The sequence below is a fragment of the Melanotaenia boesemani genome, chromosome 18 (assembly GCF_017639745.1).
Source record: "Melanotaenia boesemani isolate fMelBoe1 chromosome 18, fMelBoe1.pri, whole genome shotgun sequence".
NCBI lineage: Eukaryota > Metazoa > Chordata > Actinopteri > Atheriniformes > Melanotaeniidae > Melanotaenia > Melanotaenia boesemani.
The window spans coordinates 30,067,506-30,087,104 of record NC_055699.1 but is presented as its reverse complement, the minus strand read 5'-3'; the positions used below and the strand labels follow the sequence as shown (position 1 = coordinate 30,087,104).

General features: G+C 42.5%; 1 protein-coding gene across 1 annotated transcript in view; it reads left to right on the top strand.

Annotated features, from left to right (window-relative positions):
- Window positions 1-19,599, top strand: part of sspo (SCO-spondin) — a 136,845-nt gene that overhangs the window by 25,460 nt on the left and 91,786 nt on the right. The window contains exons 19-40 of the mRNA XM_041968910.1: window positions 943-1,150; window positions 3,656-3,750; window positions 3,821-4,077; window positions 4,902-5,036; window positions 5,127-5,329; window positions 5,425-5,552; window positions 5,840-5,949; window positions 6,026-6,175; window positions 7,161-7,254; window positions 7,521-7,730; window positions 8,929-9,134; window positions 9,343-9,457; window positions 10,171-10,292; window positions 10,429-10,579; window positions 10,800-11,047; window positions 11,142-11,264; window positions 11,468-11,562; window positions 12,637-12,865; window positions 16,629-16,778; window positions 16,930-17,070; window positions 17,143-17,325; window positions 17,400-17,550. Of these exons, the coding sequence (XP_041824844.1) occupies window positions 943-1,150; window positions 3,656-3,750; window positions 3,821-4,077; window positions 4,902-5,036; window positions 5,127-5,329; window positions 5,425-5,552; window positions 5,840-5,949; window positions 6,026-6,175; window positions 7,161-7,254; window positions 7,521-7,730; window positions 8,929-9,134; window positions 9,343-9,457; window positions 10,171-10,292; window positions 10,429-10,579; window positions 10,800-11,047; window positions 11,142-11,264; window positions 11,468-11,562; window positions 12,637-12,865; window positions 16,629-16,778; window positions 16,930-17,070; window positions 17,143-17,325; window positions 17,400-17,550 (3,504 nt within the window). The remainder of the gene's footprint in view (window positions 1-942; window positions 1,151-3,655; window positions 3,751-3,820; window positions 4,078-4,901; window positions 5,037-5,126; window positions 5,330-5,424; window positions 5,553-5,839; window positions 5,950-6,025; window positions 6,176-7,160; window positions 7,255-7,520; window positions 7,731-8,928; window positions 9,135-9,342; window positions 9,458-10,170; window positions 10,293-10,428; window positions 10,580-10,799; window positions 11,048-11,141; window positions 11,265-11,467; window positions 11,563-12,636; window positions 12,866-16,628; window positions 16,779-16,929; window positions 17,071-17,142; window positions 17,326-17,399; window positions 17,551-19,599) is intronic.

The window sequence follows — 19,599 nt, the reverse complement described above, 5'->3', positions numbered from 1 at the left end:
TCAGCAGACCTGCAGCACCACACGGGACCGTACTCTCATCACTTCTTCACAATGAACACCTCAGACTTCCAGTACAACCCTGAGTCCTGTCATCTGCAGAAATACTCTGATTACTCTGCAGGTGTGGGGAGTATCAGTGATATACAAGAAGCTGAGAACAGAGAACTGGTCAGTCAGTTTGTGAGTCAGTGCAAAAACAAGCGCCTCATCTTGAACACAAACAAAACAGCAGGTAGAGGTGATCCTACCTGCAACCATCACCCTGCAGAGCAAAAACAAACAAACTACTTTTTCATCTAACTTCATTTCTGTCTTCTGAAGAGACAGTAGCACCTGTAGTGGTGAAAGAGCTCTGATGAAATCACTCTATGTTCCTGCTCTCTGAACTAGGATAGGTTGGTTTCATTGCATCTCTTCACCACAGTGATCATCGGTCATTCAGTGACAGTCACACCAGCATCCGAGAGTCACTTACTGACTCTTCTATAGCTGACGTTACTGTCAAAATGACACAAAAAAACAGAAGAAATCCACATTAAACAGCTAAAAGTCACGTTGGACCCGTTAGGACCAACGTGACCGAGAACCAGCCTGCAGAGAAATGGCTAATTATTACACAAATATATGATTTTACGTAGAATACATGCAAACTTTGACTGATGATAGCAGTGAAATGATTGTGAAAATTTATTGATGCATCATAAACTGATGAGCAAACAGCGGTTCAGTGTGTGTCAAGGCCTTACTTAGAAAAGATGGCTTTGGATTTTTGTAACTTCGGGGATAACTGGTTTCTGCTTGAATGCTTGTATTTCTGATATTTGTGTATATTTTTCCTTAAATAATATTTAACAACTTTAAACTTTATTTCATTTCATGTTTTATGTCCATCAGAAACTTTACTTGTAAAATTAATACCATTTATGATTCTTTGCTTTCAAGTGTGTGTGAACGGAGCTTATTTAACTGCTCCCAAGAGCACTGTGAGGAGGTGCAGCAGTGTCCTGGATCTCTGGTCTACTCTCCACGCTCCTGCCTCCTCACCTGCTCCAGCCTGGACCCTCCTGGCCATCAGCAGGTGTCTTTGCAGCAAACAAGCTGCAGAGAGCCACTGTCTGGATGTGTCTGTCCTCAGGGAACTGTCCTACTAGTAGGTGAAATTAACATTTTTACACTTTATTTTTCAATTTTAAGCCTAATTTGAAAGGTATAGAGGGTGTCGGCCTCCCAAACCTAAAGTGGGAGCTAGTTCCACAGAGAGGGGTCTGGTAACTGAAGGCTCTGCATCCCATTCTGTCTTTAGAACCAGTAGGGACCACCAGAACCACCTGGACCACCAGGCTGCAGTCAGAGATTAAAGTGCTCTGTTGGGAAAATTTAATATTACCTAAGGGAATCGTGTATAACATAAAAAGTACAGAACCCTGTGGAACCCCATAGATAAATATGACTTAAAGTGTAAGTACACACCCTACTTTTTACGTAGCTCCACCCACTGCCGAATTTGAAAAATGCCTGAACTACAAGCGTTGGGAGGAGCAGAGTGGGCGGGATGGGATGCACAAGCAGAAATGATTGACAGACAGCAGCTCAGCTCACATCCCTTCATATACGTTGGTGGGCGTGGTTTTCTATGCCAGCAAGAGTCTCCACCTATCTGCATCTGGAGGGAGGGGCTGTGGGGTTTTTTAAATTTCACCTGACTTAGATAACCTCTCTATAGCACGAAAAACATAGCCTGGTTTTACCCTGTAGAGGAAGTTATGAGCCACTTTTTACACACAAAATCCTGTTTTTAAAATAAACTAGAAAAATACTCATTTTATCAACAGCATGTGTGATTTTCATCACAATTAAGTAATACTGTTGTTTACAGCTCAAAAAACACATTTTGGGTCCACTACCCCTTTAAACCAGCCTAATGCAATTCTTTTAATCCTGTAATTCCTTTCATTAATAACATGTTCAAGCCTCTGAATGTTCAGTGGTGTCAAATGCAGCTCTGAGATTTTACAAGATAAGTACAGACAGGACTCCTTTATCTGAAGAAATGAGATCATCGGTAACGTTCACCAGTGCTGTCTGGTGAAACCAAATGGATGTGTAACACTTGTATGTGTGGACAAATATGTACAAGGAGCACGGTGGTGGTAAATAAAACTCTGAGGCAATGGTGTAGCTTTGAATTTATGCCTCTATAGATGAAAGAAAATAATATAAAAATAAACAGAATAAATAATTGTTTGGTGGCATCACACGCAATGACATCTGAGGTTGTTTCCAACTATTCAGATTAGGCCTATTTTTACAGGAATATACTTAACAGCCTGAAATGAGGATTCCAGCAGAATTCAAGCCAGTGTTGTTTTTGGCAGCATCTCAGTTTTAGTCTTAGTTTTAGTCTTCAGGACAAAAATGTTTATTAGTTTTAGTCACATTTTAGTCATTTCTAAGTTTGATAGTTTTAGTCTAGTTTTAGTCAAATAAAAAAAGCATTAATATTTTAACAAATTAATTTTAATAATACATATTAAAAAGTGGAATCAAGGTTGAGAGGTTATAACAAGTAACTCATAAAACAAGTTAACCTTTTACATAATAACCAGATCCTTTACCAGACTGATCGCTTTAGCCGAGACTTTCCCATCAACAGGGATGAAATGCTGTCGTGCTACTTAACTGCTGTTTAACAGAAACCTTTTATTTCTATATTTCATCTTTTTTCATGAATTGATGCCCTACTTCATCATACAAACATGTCACACAAGAAAATAGCAGATCTATAAGTTCAACATATAGCAACACATTGTGAGCTTGTTTGGTTATTTTCATCAATAATTACAAAACTAAAAGGAATGTTTTTAGACTTAGAAGGTTTCCAACCAACAGCAGATACTTTCTGATCTACTTAGGGTTCTGCTTTACACAGATAAATTTCTAACTGTGGAATCAATTACTCTAAAAAAGCAAAGAGCAACAACATCTTTACTTTGGTAACTGTGGCTTTATTTCTGAGAATTTTCTGAAGTGTAAAACTCCACCCTGAACACACACGTCCAAAATATAAACAAAGGATGAGGAACACATGCTCAACTTGACCTGGTCTGCCAGTAAAATGATGATGGATTATAGTTAAAATATGTCCATGTATCGTTTCCTCGCTTCCACCGAACCCCTTCATCCTCACTGCCGCCATGGCTCATCTGTGTGTTATGGGATGTGTCTAACTGCTGTGTGTGTGGTTCAGCCAGCTCAGTGTGTGTGTGAGCGTAAGTGAACGTGCACGTGGAGGGAAACGTGCATCGGGAGTGAAGAGCTCGGAGAAGTGGTGTAAAAAGTATGAACGAGGTCTTGTTTCACAACTTTTCATGGGTGTTTAGGGGGTCACATTTGGCCTCAAAGCGCTTAGAAGAAGGAGAAGAATAAACATTTCAACAACTTGTAAAAAGGATTCATGATATCAGTCGGACTAAACTAGTTAAATAATAGATAAATGGAATTGCTGTTAAGTGTCACTCATTAACAAGCCTAAATGCTGATCTGTCTACAAATCATCCTGAAGTTAGACCTGATTAAAGATTCATTTTTTCTGGTGTGCATAACAGAGAGAAGCATCACTTTTTGGTGACCTTTCATGATGTGCTTTCATGTTTAGGGTGACCGCTGTGTTCAGCCGGATGAGTGTCCGTGTCACCATAACGGCCGACTGTATTACAGCAATGACACCATCACTAAAGACTGCAACACATGGTAATATACACAGCTCAGTGCACTGTGTTAACGTCTACAACTGAACACTGAAGGTTGTCCCTTCGTCCAGCGTATGTAAGGAGCGTCGCTGGCAATGCTCCCAGTCCGTCTGTGCTGGAGTCTGCGTGGCCACCGGTGATCCACACTATGTGACGTTTGATGGCCGCTGCTTCTCTTTTCTGGGGGACTGCCAGTATGTGCTGGCCAGAGAAACCAGCGGTTTGTTCAGCGTCACGGCGGAGAATGTTCCATGTGGCAGCACAGGGGTCACCTGCACCAAGTCCGTCACCCTTAGCCTGGGAAACACCCTCATACACCTGCTGAGAGGTAAGTAAACTCACATGTAGTGTCATATTAGAGGAAAATAGCAAAGTTAGGGGACTGCTCATTATACAACAAAGACCTCAAAATTATGGATGAAAAGCCAATTCAACCTCATCGCTGCCAAATACTAAAATATATATAATTTGCAAAGTTTCAAAGGTTTCATTGACTGTGTGCCTATTGGGGTATGAATGTGTGTGAATGGGGATGTGACATGTAGTGTAAAGCACTGTGGGTAGTTAACATGACTGGAAAAGCACCATATAAGTACAGTCCATTTACCATTCATGCTTTCATCAGCACCAAAGCTACTCTGTGGCTTCATCCTCAGACAGGACGTAAGCAGAGTCATGGGAAACTCTGCCAGTAATGGCTGTAAAGTCCCACATTTGGACAGTTGAAGTTGTATCTGGAACACAATGCCAAATGAAACGAAAAAGATAACAGATTTGAAAACTTTTACAGCAAATGTTTAAAACTGGATGGAAAAAACAAACCGGAAGGCTGTTTGTGGAGTGTGTTTGTGTAAGTTTTTAGATTATATAAGGCAGATAGGAATTAGGTTTATATTGCTTTTTTATATACTTTTGTTTATTGGTGTTGTTTCTGTTGAAAAGCTCTTGTCTCTTTTTTTCTTTTTCTTCTTTGAAAAGCCCAGCCAAGGAGGAGAGTTGCTAATAAGCTTAATGCTTTTTACTCCATATGAAAAACATCAGTTGTACTGTTTGCCTTCTATGTTTCTTTGCATTGTCCCTAATAAATAAAGTGTACAGCATGATACGTACATGGAGCTATATGTATTTGTAGCTAAAGACTCTTTTCTGTAGGCAAAGCTGTCACCGTAAATGGGATGCCAGTTACACTTCCAAAGTCCTACAGCGGCAGTGGTCTCTCTTTGGAAAGAGTCGGCCTGTTCGTTTCCCTCTCTTCCCGACTTGGAATCACTTTGCTGTGGGATGGAGGTAGGACAGTCTACCTTCCACAGCTGACTCAAGTCCTGTATTTCAGGTTGTTTAACAAATAAAGGGGTCTTCCTGTTCTTGTCTTTCCAGGGATGCGCGTGTACGTGCGTTTGGCAACGCATCTGCGGGGTCGGGTTGGGGGGCTGTGTGGTAACTTTGACGGGGATGCAGAGAATGACTTCACAACACAGCAGGGAAATGTGGAGGCTACAGCTGAGCTGTTTGGAAATTCTTGGAAAGTCAGCCCTTCCTGTCCAGATGTGGTGAATCAGGACCTTAGAGATCCCTGTGCTGTTAGTTCACTACAAACACAAACACACTCAGACATGCAGAGAGTCACAAATCAGTTTGTGATGAGCACACTGAGATTTAAAATGTTGTTTCCCAGCTGAACCCCCACAGGGTGACGTGGGCCAGGAAAAGGTGTGCGGTGCTGATGCAGGAGCTCTTCTCGCGGTGCCACGCTGAGGTACCCTTCCAGCAGTATTATGACTGGTGTGTCTTTGACGCTTGTGGGTGAGTGACAGTACTTATCTACACCAGGCCACGACATAACTTTTGACTAATATATCAGTACATGTGTGCTTGTTTTGGATTGCTTTAACAACACAATGAAAGGTAAAAATAATTTTAAAAAAAGACAGAATCTGCAGTTTTATGCCCATCATCTGTTTGAAAACTCAAACTGTACAAGTTCATCCTCAGCTCCTCCTGGAATCTCTCACTAATCGTGTTTCAATGTCCATATTCATCCAAAACCATCATCCATCAGAAGATAGAAACCTTGTTCCTGTGTATTTCAGCTGTGACTCGGGTGGGGACTGCGAGTGTCTCTGCACAGCCATTGCTTCCTACGCTGAAGAGTGCAATCGGCGGGGGGTTTACATCCGCTGGAGGTCCCAGGAGCTCTGCCGTACGTCAAACTCCCTTAGAGATTTCTCGCTTTCTTCCCTTTCTACCTGTTTTCATGTTAGCTTCTTTCTCTGCAGCTCTGCAGTGTGAAAAAGGGCTGGTTTATTACCCCTGTGGTCCAGCTTGCGCTCCATCATGTCCCAATGTCCAGCAGAGTCCATATTCCCAGTGTGGCGTGATCTCCTGTGTGGAGGGCTGCTTCTGTTCTCCTGGGACTGTCCGACATGGTGAGACACACTAAATCTTAGAGGAAGGGTGTGGCTTTCATTTAAACATTACTGAGGACATAAACGTGGTGCACAGAGGTCCCTGGAAGGCAAGTGTTTTGTTGTGATAGACGATAGACGGTAACCATTGTTCACACAGTGATAAACTATAGATACAGAGTATATCATCCTTATCCAATCCAATCCAACTTTATTTATAAAGCACTTTCAAACAACAAAGTTGACCAAAGTGCTGTACACAGCTTTAGACTTAAAAACGAGTTAAATCATATATCACATTATAGCTGTAATAATTGTGGATACCTATGCTGCAAGTACCGGCTTTAGGGCGTAGGTTTATTTTGACATTGGTAGGGACTTAAAATTAGTCTGCAGAGCCCCTGATGAAGAATGTTTAATTTCACTTTTGATAGACTTTTTCGCTACAGCCACTGTTAGCACCGCTGACACTAGCTAGAAGCGCTAGCTTTTTTAACAGAGTGACTGACAGCGGGGGCAGCCACTCATGTAGCAAGAAACACAAGCGCAGAGCCAATCAAAACCATTTAAATTGTTGATAAGGCGGACTTGAAGCAGCCAGGCTGCTGAGAGATGCCCTCCCTGCTGTCCTGTGCCATGGAAAATGGTAGGGACAATCAAAGAGTTGCTGGGTATTTGTAGGGACGTATCACGTCCGTCGCTACCCAATTCTACGCCCATGGGTACACATGTACACAACGCTTAAGTAGTTACCTGTAGTGCAATCATTGTTGCACCCGAAGCCCCTTGATCCACTCACAAATAAAAAACATTTTTGTTTGGACTCATTTTCCAATCACAACTGTGTTTGGAATTCGAAGCACCTGCTATTCCCTTCTTTACCACTAGATGTCAGTAATTCTTATACACCGAACCTAGAAATCCTTCTGGCTCCGCTGACAGCAGCTCTTCTTGTTTGTCATGCTGATACAGAACTGTTAGTTTGCTTTGTTTTTCTGTCGAGCAGGCGAGAGCTGCATCGTGCCCACACAGTGTCCATGTGAGTGGGAGGGGTCCATGTTTCCACCTGGAAGTACCATCACTCAGCACTGCCAGAACTGGTCTGTTGGTCTGAATAAATCTATGAAGAAAACCTCACAGCATAGAATAGAATAGAATAGAATAGAATATCTATATTGTCATTGTAACAAGTGTGAGAATTAAAAGTGCCATTCAATCAGATACTTATATATAAAATTTGTATAAAACTTACAAATAAAAAAGCTCAAAGAAAATTTTATTTCATGAAAGAGTCATTTTTTTTTATCATCATTATTATTAATCTGACCATGAAATAGATGTTTGTTGACTTCCTGTTTGTTTCCAGCTCATGTGTGGAGGGTGTGTGGCAGTGTGAAGGTGTAGCTTGCCCTCCTCCCCCACCTCCCTGTCTGGAGACAGAGTTTACCTGTGCAGGTGGGCGCTGCATCCCCTCTCTGTGGCTGTGTGACAATGAGGATGACTGTGGTGATGGATCAGATGAGGTCTGCCCATCCAGCTGCTCTCCAGACCAGTTTCGCTGCGCCAGCACACCGAGGTGAATCCACATGAAATTTAAGTAAAACATCTGAACACACTTAGAAATATATATCTATAGATGAGAATTATTCATGGAGGATAAATATAAGTGACCTTTAACCCCCAACTCTCCATGCAACTGAAAGTAGCATTTGCCCAGTTGTTCTTCATATTTATACATTGTTCCATGCTTTGCTCCATAGTACATCTTCTGTTCATAAATCCATCCCTGATGGCCCCGATGCCTGCGTAGAATGTAAATAAACACAGAATGTAATGATTTGCTGCTGTCATCAACCATATTTTATTCCCAGTAAAAGATAAACAACATATCAGATGATGAAACAGACATTTCACCATGTGATGGAAAATATGAGCTGATAGTGAATCTGATGGCAGCAACACATCTGGAAGAAGTTGGAACAGAAGCAGCAAAAGGCTGGAAAAGTGAAAAGTCTGGACTGCAGGCAGGCTAGTTCAGCAGCCAGACTCTTCTCCTGGGAAGCCTGTTGCCAGGTAACCTGATTAGTTGTCAAATGACCCTCCAGTCTTTGTTGTATTAATTATTTTTCCAGCCGTTTTTTGCTCCTGTTCCAACTTTTTAGATGCAAAAATCAGATTAAAAATCAGCTCATATTTTCCATGAAATGGTAAAAAGTTTCTACATCTAATATGTTGTTTATCTTCTACTGGGAATAAAATATGGGTTGATGACAGCAGCAAATCATTACATTCTGTGTTTATTTACATTCTACACAGGCATCGGGGCCATCAGGGATGGATTTATGAACAGAAGATGTACTATGGAGCAAAGCATGGAACAATGTATAAATCTGAAGAACAACTGGGCAAATGCTACTTTCAGTAAATGCATTCTGTTCTTTACATTTTACACAGCATTCCAGGTTTGTAGAAGCTGATGCTGAGCTTCACCCTTGTCGCAGCTTTTCTACCAGCTGATCTGGATTTTACATACTTCCTGCTCTCTAAAAGGATCATTTTACACACTCATCGTCATCATAACAAAGTCTTTTAGTGTGATGACTGATCATCTGTCTGCTGATAAAGATGCAACATTTGTAGAAACTTATTTATCAAACATTTCCTGGAGTTTCTATCCAGCTGCATATTAGTTCTAGCATAGCTCTGGTCAGTCTGTCTTTCTGCTAAGTTCTAATTCTTAAAGTGAATTAAGTGGGTTGACCCCAACTCTGCAGTGGACCATGTCTGAACCTGGCTCTGCGTTGTGATGGCCACCGAGACTGTGCTGACCAATCAGACGAGGAGTTCTGCGGACCTACCACTTCTTTGCCGCCGTGCCCACCTGCAGAGTTTCAGTGTGCAAACGGAAAATGTCTCCCAGCCAGCCGGGTGTGTGATGGACGGCTGGACTGTGGCTTCGCTGATGGCTCTGATGAACAAGGTGCATTACCAGAAAGTCATAAAGAGACTATATCAGTTCATAAAGAGTGATTTTCTGTAGGAAACTGTTCTGCCATGTCTACCAGTTTCTCACTGTTGGTCTCTGTTGTTGTCGTCAGGTTTCCTGTGTTTTATGTGTTTTATGTGTTTTATGTGTTCTAATCACGGTGTTGCTCATGTGTGGCTGATCTGTACTTTTGTTGGTCCAGACTGTGGTGTGGTTTGTGACGAAGGGGAGTTCCTGTGTCCAGGAGGGCGTTGTATTCTTTACCTCCACCGCTGTGATGGCCATGACGACTGTGGAGACCTCAGTGATGAGAGAGGGTGTGTTTTCAGCTCGGATTTACTGGTTTCAGATTCGAGGTTTATAAAGAGACTGTATAGATGGATCTGGTTTTAATGCCTTTACAGTTACATTAAGAAAGGCCATTAAAAGATTTCTCTACCATTAATAATCGTAAGAGCGTGGATCAAAGGCATCTGGGCTGCTTTTAGTCTCTTAAAGACGTTTCTCCTCTCATCAAGAAAGCTTCTGGTTTTAAACTGACTGGTGAGGAGTTAAAGGTTTATAAGATGTAGGTTTCACACTTGAGGGTCGTTGAAGTCACATGAGTGCCGTTGACCCACCCAACCATCCTGTGGGTGGTTATAATCGTTGCCACCTGTGAGTTGCTCACCTGGCTGACTAACATGTGATGTGTTTTGGTCACAGGACTCGTGGGAAGGAGAGTCAAGGCTTTGTTAAACAGAGGAGGTGTCCTCCTCTGTTTAACAAAGCTTCTTTCACTCCTCTATCAAACCCTGTCCAAAGTGTGCACTTTAATGTCATTAAAGTGTCTGTTGTCCTTAAGATGCAAGTGGACTTCTTTGGTTTAGAACTGAAGAAATCTTTTGGATTAGAGAAGAAATGTCTTCAAGAGATAAAAAGAAGTGCAGTTACATTTTATTCAAGCTTTTAGGATTACCTTTTTAGTCTGCATTTCCCATTGTGATATTATATAATGTTCTAACTTTCTAGTGCTTTGGCTGCTTTGCAGGTGTGTGTGTGCAGCAGGAGAGTTTCAGTGCCCCGGGGATCAGTGTGTTCCTGCAGACAGAGTGTGTGACGGACACAGAGACTGTCCATCTGGAACAGATGAAGCTGTCTGTCCAAGAAAAGGTGCAAAGAGATCATGCAGAAAAAAAGCTTCAGATGTGTGCTTCAGAGCTCACATCGATCACAGGCGTCTTCTCCCAGACCGTCCAGCCTGCTTAGCTTTCCGCTGGCACTGACGTAGTCCTCTCTTACTTGACAGTGACTTGTGCTCCCGACCAGTTTGCTTGCAGAGATGGTTCATGTATCACCTCGACCCGGCTGTGTGATGGAGCTGCCGACTGTCCGGGTGGAGAAGATGAAAACACATCCAGCTGCTACAGCAGCATCACACCGCTACCCGTTACCCCGACTACAGGTGATGGAGTAATTCTAAATCACGTCCAAATTCATTCTTTTTAGAGCTGGAGTTCTTTAACTGTTGAGTGTTTAATTTGCTTATTGTCCAATAAGCTAAAATGGTCCCAGCCCTGTTTTTTTTTTTTAATAAATGAACACATTTACGCTACCTGTTAAATGTTGGGACACATTTTCTCATTAGAATCTATGGAATGTCCAAACTTTTAACTGGTACTGTACTTCTCCAGCCTGCAGGTCCTATGAGTTCAGCTGTGCCTCTGATGGACAGTGTGTGCCTCAGGCGTGGCGCTGCGATGGGGAAACGGACTGTTTGGATGGCAGTGATGAGCAGCAGTGTGCTGCTCCATGTCGTCCTGGCCAGGTGCCCTGCCTGACTGGGAACCAGTGCGTGGACCACCAGCAGCTCTGTGACGGGACTCCACACTGCAGGGACGCTTCAGACGAGAGCGTAAGCAACTGTGGTAAGTCAATGATAAAACAGTGTCATGAACACTAAAGGAAACCTACAGTTTGGGTCACCAGGTCACCATGTTGACGGCAGTCGTCTTCCTCCAGGCTCCACTCAGATTCCTTCCTGCCCAGGCAGTTTTCCATGCGACAACCACACCTGTGTGAACGTGTCACAGGTCTGCAACGGCATCCCAGAGTGTCCACGGGGAGACGATGAGTTGTTGTGTGGTGAGTTCCCATTAAAAAGGAGAGGAGGTAAGGATGGATGGAGTGAAAGAACTGAGCAGGAGGAGAATAAAAGAAAAGAGCTGCCTGGTAGAAACTGTGGAAATAAACATTCAAAACTGAAAGAAAGAAGTTTTATGGTGATGAACACTTGTTTGATAGGATAGGTATATTTATATATTTAAAATGTTTTTTTTTCCATCCAGATAAAACAGTTTCACCAGAACCTCCTGGCAGCAGGAACACGACCACTTGCTCTGAATTCACCTGTTTGGATGGAACCTGTATTCCCTTTAACTCCGTGAGTCTTTATCCAGTCTGTTTTCCACTGCTGAGAAAACTAACTGCATTCATTGATTTATAGTTGGTGTTTAGCTAGCAAAGGTAGCGCTTCTGTTAACCGTGCACCAGGTCAAGTTCAAAATTATTTTTTCCGTTTGCTTTATATTCACCTCTTGCTAACATAAATCACAAAAGGACGTTGTACCAGAAATTTATTTAAACACACAAATTATCATAACAATGAACCAATAATAAAGTTAAATTAAATATCAAGCTGTTTAGCTCACTCAGTTTGCATAAATTAAAGTGGGCCCAGACAATTACACACCAGCGGATAATTATCACACTAAAAGATAGGTGCGTGGGGCCAAAAACTGAGAAAAGCCCATTGGTCCCAAATCCAAAAGGATAAAGCAAACTGGAGTACTCACTCCTTTAGATGGAACAAATGTATGCGTGCACAGTTCACCTCATGGCCGCGTGTAATGGTGGAGAAACCCAGGGAGATCCGATGTGTGGCGATGGCGAAAACCCGTGTCAACATACCTCGTGGCCAGAGGAAATACCAGGCTTTTCCAGGTCACCTGGAGCTGAAGTCTTCTGTGGCCCGCCGACAACTCGTTAGCAAAGCTGCTAACTAGCAAGATGACGAAGTACTCCCTCAATGTATGAAACGTGCTTGAAGGTTCTACAGAGCAGAAGCTGATGACAAAGTATTCAGCAGGACTGCGTGTCTTAGCCGTCCCCTGTACTCCTGTTTAAGCTGCTCTTTTTTTCCACGGTGCAAACTGCCGAGCAAACAAACGTGCTGCTCGCACCTCTCTCCTCCTCGTCGTCTGCTCCGATTCCTCTCCAACCTTTTTTTTTGTCCCATGTTACACCCTGAGATTTCCTGCCTATGCTTAGATAGAATGTCAGATAATTCTTCATATTGATGTTATTCCTTTACCAAAAACATTTTGACACATAAAATTGCAAAGAAAAATCAGACATGGCTGCAGAAAATGTGAACTTTTAGCCGCCTTCTTCACAGAAGCAATCATTTTTACATACTGTACTTTGTGGTAATGTCAAGCCCTGTTCTCTTTCTCAGGTGTGTAACGGTGTAGCAGACTGTCCAGACTCCTCAGTAACACAGACGGGCCCCACTGATGAGCAGGGTTGTAGAAGCTGGAGTTCCTGGGGGCCTTGGAGCCCCTGCAGCACCTCCTGCGGGACGGGTGTGATGAGCCGGGGAAGATCTTGCCCTCCGGGGGATTCACTGCGCCTCTGTCGGGGCCAAGGCATACAGATGCAGCAGTGCTTCAACACCACCTGTCCTGGTAGAGATTTACACCAAGTATCACAGACATGTCTGAGAAACATGATATTCTCCCAGAGACGAACAGATGAAACATATTAAAGTCTGAGTAAAGTTTGTCAGCTCACATCAAACTCAAATTAAAAATATTTCAAAATACCGTAACTCATATAAACGGTCGGTTTACGCTATCAACGTAATTATGGTACCGTAACATGTCCCTGGTATACGGTACATCACGGCGCCTTGATTAAAAAAAAACAAAACAAAAAAAGCCAATTTTGGACAAAGCAAGAGAAATGTCACTTTTCATGTTACAGCGTTGTGTTTGTGGTGAGATAAATGACTTACTGGCTTTTACACATTGCTGTGGTTTCCTCATCATGTGAGACACGGAGCTGTATACATATATATATATATATATACATATATATATATATATATATATGTATATATATATATATATGTATATATATATATATATATATATATATATACATATATATATATATATGTATATATATGTATATATATATATATGTATATATATATATATATACATATATATATATATATATATGTATATATATATATATATATATGTATGTATGTATAAATTTTTCTGTTTTAACTTAAAAAGGCAAATTAATATATTATATAGAAATTTCTTATAATTATGATGATTATGTCTTACAGTTTCTGAAAACCCAAAAATTAAAATCTCAGAAAATTTGAATTTTACACGAAATCATAAAAAAAGGATTGTGAATACAGAAATGTGGGCAGGTGCCAAGTCCTGCTGGAAGATAAAGTCAGCATCTCCAACAAGCTCTTCTGCTGAAGGAAGCATGAAGAGCTCTAAAACCTCCTGGCAGACGCTATGTGGACCACTGCTCAGCAGACCAGGTCATGGTTTCTTTAGTCCAGGTAAGACGCTTCTGATGTATTTAGTTCAGGAGCAGCTTGACTAGAGGAATACGACATGTAGTCCAGGTCTATACCAGGTCCAGGATCTGTCTGTGTTTGGTAGCTCTGGAAGCTCTAACTCCAGCCTCAGTCCACTCCTTGTGAAGCTCCCCCACATCTCTGAACGGCCTTTTTCTGACCATCCTCTCCAGCTGCTTCATCCCTGCTGGTTGTTCCACCTTTTTCTTCCACACTTTTCCTTCCACTCAGCGTTTTATTGATGAGCTTTGATGCAGCACTTTGAGAGCATCCAGCTTCTTCTGCAGTCACCTGTTGAGGCTTTCTCTCCTTGTGGAGGGAGTCAGTGATGGTTTTCTGTATAACTGTCAGGTCAGACACATTCCCAATGAATGTATTTCTACTGAAATAGACTGAGAGACAGTTTAAATGCTCAGGAGGCCTTTGCAGATGATTTTGATTAATTGGCTAATTAGAGTGTGAAACTTATAGGCTACAACATTGAACAATCATATTCAAATTTTCTGACATTTAGATTTTTGGGTTTTCATAAAATGTAAGCCATACTCATCATAATTTTTACAAATAAATGCTTGAAATATCTTACTTCCTCCACTTGGGGCAGGATTTCATTGCCAACTCGGAGAAGGCACTCCACCCTTTTCTGGCTGAGGACCATGGTCTAAGATTTGGAGGTGCTGATTCTCATCCCAGCTGCATCACACTTGGCTGCGAATCGCTCCAGTGAGAGCTGAAGATCACGGCCCAATGAAGCCAACAGAACCACATCATCCGCAAAGAGCAGAGACCCAATACTGATGCCACCAAACCGGATCCCCTTAACACCTCTGCTGCACCTAGAAATTCTGTCCATAAACGTTATAAACAGAATTGGTGACAGAGGGCAGCCTTGACGGAGTCCAACCCTCACCGACTCTGATTTGCAGTTCAAGCTCTGACACCAGTCGTACAGTGACCAGATAGCTCGTACAAGGGGTTCTGGCACTCCATACTCCCAGAGTACCCCCCACAAGGGTCTTCAGGAGACATGTAGATTAGTTGAGCGATCTCCCAAGCCCCCTCCAAGATCCCGACGAGACTGTAGAGCTGGTCCACTGTTCCACAACCGGGACGAAAACCACACTGCTCCTCCTCAATCTGAGGTTCGACTATCCGATGGACCCTCCTCTCCAGCACCCCTGAATAGAACTTACCAGGAAGGCTGAGAAGTGTGATCCCCCTGTAGTTGGAGCACACCCTCCAGTTCCCCTTTTTGAAGAGGGGGACCACCACCCCAGTCTGCCAGTCCAGGGGAACTGTCTCCACCTTCCACGCAATGCTACAGAGGTGTGTCAGCCAAGACAGCCCTAGAGCATCCAGAGCTCTTGAACTCTGGGTGGACCTTATCCACCCCCGGGGCCTGCCACTGAGGGGCTTTTTAACCACCTCAGCGACCTCAGCCCCAAAGATAGGAGACACCAGGGTCCCCAGACTCTACTTCCTCATTGGAAAACGTGTTGGTGGGATTGAGAGGGTCTTCAAAGTATTCTCTCCACCACCTCAAAACATACCAAGTTGAGGTCAGCAGCCCCCCATCCCCACTATACGCAGCGTTGATGAAGCACTGCTTTCCCCTCCTGAGCCACTGGATGGTGGACCAGAATCTCCTCAAATCTGTCTGGAAGTCTTCTCCATGGCCTCTCCAAACTCCTACCATGCCTGACCCATGCTCCCTACCATGGGAAGACCCAGGACATGCTGGAAGGACTACATCTCGCGGCTGGCCTGGGAACGCCTTGATTTCCCCCAGGATGAGCTGGTGAATGTGGCTGGGGAGAGGGAAGTCTGGGTTTCCCTGCTTAGGCAGCTGCCCTTGTGACCCGACTCTGGAGATATATACATATATATGTATATATATATACATATATATGTATATATATGTATATATATATATATATATGTGTGTGTACAGAACATGCCCCAATATCTCGCTGGAAATACATTCATTGTCTCAGGGAAATCATGTAAGATTAGACATGAAAATGTATAAAAACCCATAAGTTAGCTTATATATTAGCAAGGGATTAAACAACCTTGTCCATTGACAGCCTTAACTATTTCTCTGTGTTCAATTACAAATTGACCGGAAGACTTGGAGGCAAATCTTTTCTGGCCATAAATGAGAGCATGAAAAACATCTTAACTTCCACATTCTTACTGAACTGACTACAGAAAGACTGAAGGGACAAAACACAATACTTTACTACTAGAAATTTTGATAACAATGTCACAAATATAGTAATGTTCTTGATTTTCTGACAATGGGAAAATAAAGTTCAGTAAATAACTTGAAAATAAAATCATTATTTACATGTTTATGATGTTTATTTTTAAAAAACATGAAGTTCATAATTATCTGACTGCTTGTATTCATTGATGTAGAAAGTGGGTTAGGGGTTTGGGTTGATGGTAAGGTGGAGCAGTGAAAACGCAGGTTGATGTGACACACAGCCATGCGTCGCTGAATCGAATCAAATCATTGATAATTGTAATCAAATCGTGAGACCAGTGAAGATGCTCATCCCTAACAGACTGGTGTTTAATTTTGTTTAACAACTTCACAAAACCTAAAAAAAAAAAGATGATAACACATATGTGACACTATGAGGATGTAACCAAAACTTTGAATGAAACAGTTTATTAGGAAGCAGTTTGTGGTGTGATTTACTTTAATTACATCCATGAAATCCAGGGAGGAATCTACCCAACCCGTTGGGACAAATTACAGAGATTTATTTATGTAGTTTTCCTAATATTTGATATTTGAGTCAAACTGAGCTGGCTGTCCTCCCTCTGCTCAGTGGACGGTCAGTGGCTGCCGTGGGAGTCCTGGTCCAACTGTTCCAGTGGTTGTGGTGGAGTGCAGGTTCGACACAGAGGCTGCATCCCTCCTCGCTACGGAGGCCGAGACTGTTCCCAGCTCCCCGGACCGCCCCACCTCATGGAAATCAGTAAGAGCTACCTGCAGACCACAGGGCTGGTTTTACTGGCTTCAGGAGTTCCACGTCTTTGTACAGTAACTGTAACAACCCCATCCACATTTTGTTTAGGCTGGGTCCTAACAAGGTGAAAACCACTAACCTTGTCTGTCCTGTCCTGCAGAACCATGCCCCACTGATGATGGATGCACCAATACCAGCTGTCCCCCAGGCCTGGTGAGACACAGCTGTGCTCCATGTCCACTGTCCTGCTCCCACATCAGCAGTGGGACATCCTGTGATCCCACCGCACCCTGCTTCTACGGTCTGTGTCTTTCTGAAGCCGTTAAATTCAGATTTCTGTTGGAGATGTTTCTCTCATGAACTTCTCCTTCAGGTTGCTGGTGTCCAGAGGGCCAGGTGATGAGCCACACACAGCAGTGTGTGTTGCCAGAAGAGTGTGTGTGCGAGGTGGCAGGTGTGCGCTACTGGCCGGGCCAGCAGATCAAGGTGAACTGTGAGATTTGTGTTTGTGAGCGAGGAAGACCTCAGCGGTGTCAGCCCAACCTGGACTGCTCAGGTGAGACAGTGTTCCACATGTCCACTCTGCTCTGGCCTCTGCTGTGTATTCATACTGGGTTTTACCCCCTGCAGTGCACTGTGGCTGGTCATCCTGGTCTGAGTGGGGGGAGTGTTTGGGGCCCTGTGGCGTCCAGAGTGTTCAGTGGTCCTTTCGCAGCCCAAATAATCCCACCCGGCATGGAGACGGGAGATCTTGTAGAGGGATCTACCGGAAAGCTCGACGGTGAGTTTCTCCTCTTCTACAACCAGGGCAGAGAACCAGGGCGGGCCCATTTATCAAATGAATCTTGACCTTATCAGAGGACACATTCCAGTTTAATAAGCTACTAACCTGCACAAGTTTACATAGGTTTGTCTTAGAGAAAGGCAGCTAGAGCTCAACCAAACTGGTCCTGGTTCATTTAGTTCAGCTTCAACTCTGTAAAACATCAGGAAACATCTGCAGCAGACAGAAACCGGACAGACTGAACATGTGACTGACTTACTACACTTATCATATTGGGATATCATAATAACTTAGTATGATACATATATATAAACACATCTCTGTGCAGTCGTCTGTTTTATCTAGCTGGTTTCTTTTCTTTCTACCGTCTTGCTACCTGCCTCTTAAACGCTCGTCTGTCTGCGCTGTAGTGCCAGAAAGTTTACCGCTGGGAGCCTCAGTAAAAGTTTGGAAGAGAATATTTAGTTTTTCATGGATGCAACCCACGTACTCAACTCATCAAATACATTTTCCCTCCAAATGTGGCTCCATTTAAATTGTAAATAAACAGACTTTCTAACACTTTCAGATTTATTACCAAGAAGCATTACAATAAAAAATAATCCACCAAACATTCATTTTTAGATGGTTTGTTGTCTGCAAAGGATGAACTAGATAAATTACCCCTGTGCAGTGTTGGGCATGTTACTTTAAAAAAGTAATTGATTATAGTTTAGTTACTACTGAGTTGGTAACAGATACAGCATCATAAGATTAACTTGTTTTTGAAAAATGATCAAATATGTTCCCTTTAACAGAACTTCAAATTCATCTTCATGTTCATTTATTCCTAATAAAACTGAATATTTTATCTGACTAATGATTGAAATGGAAACTAACAGGATAAATTACTGACAGAGAAATCAGGGAGATTAATCTCAGGCTGTTGGATGTCGTGTCTCCGTCTCCTCCTCAGGTGGAGCTGCTTCACCTGATTTACAGCCAACATGAAGAAACTCTTTGTTTCTGTTCTTTCTGAATGTTTCTCACAGCGTTCGTGTCTTTATTTCTGAGGGAAGTGATGTCTGTCGTTCCAGATTAAAAGTCTTCCTCTGTTTTCTCTGGACTCGCCATTTCTGTGTCTCCTGGTTGTGTGTGTGGCTGCACACACAGACGTACCTTAGTTTGCCCTAATGTTAAAGGCCCATTCATGCTGGATGCAGAAGACGGATACGCAAACTAATGGACAGTTTCGTACATCTTCTGCGTCGGTTACGAGAGTAATTTGGTTCGTTTTCAGGGAACTTAGATATCCATCGCTTTATGCAGAAGCAGAGCAACACTACCGGAAATCGCGGGAGCAGTGTTGAGCTAACACGCAACCAGCGAAAAGAACAAACCAGAGAAGAAGAAGAGGAACTGGAAGAAGATGATACAGAACCACCAAATAAAAAGCACTAAACAAAGAAGAAAAAGGAGTTGCTTTTTCTTCGTCTTTTGGTGTTTTTGTAAAGTTGTAAAGAACTTTATATCAGGGAATTTCCACCACCAACCAGGGTCAAAACGCAGAAGTGAACTCTGAACTCGCCACTGCCCACTTGTGGGTAAAACTGACGTATTACCCATGGAAATGTAAAAGACGCATGGACATATAAGAGCAGTGAAGTATGACAAAACTGTCCGTCTTCCAAGTATTTGTCTTCTGCCCACAATATAGTCCCAACAGAAAAACTAAAATTAATCTCACCTAGCAGTGCACTTTCAGTAACGTTTTATCATCAGTAATGATTTATCGTCAGTAACGATTTATCATCAGTAACGTTTTATCATCCGTAACGTTTTATCATCCGTAACGTTTTATCGTCAGTAACGTTTTATCATCAGTAACGATTTATCGTCAGTAAAGTTTTATCGTCAGTAACGTTTCATCATCAGTAAGGATTTATCGTCAGTAACGATTTATCGTCAGTAAAGTTTTATCGTCAGTAACGTTTTATCATCAGTAACGATTTATTGTCAGTAACGTTTTATCGTCAGTAACATTTTATTGTCAGTAACGATTTATTA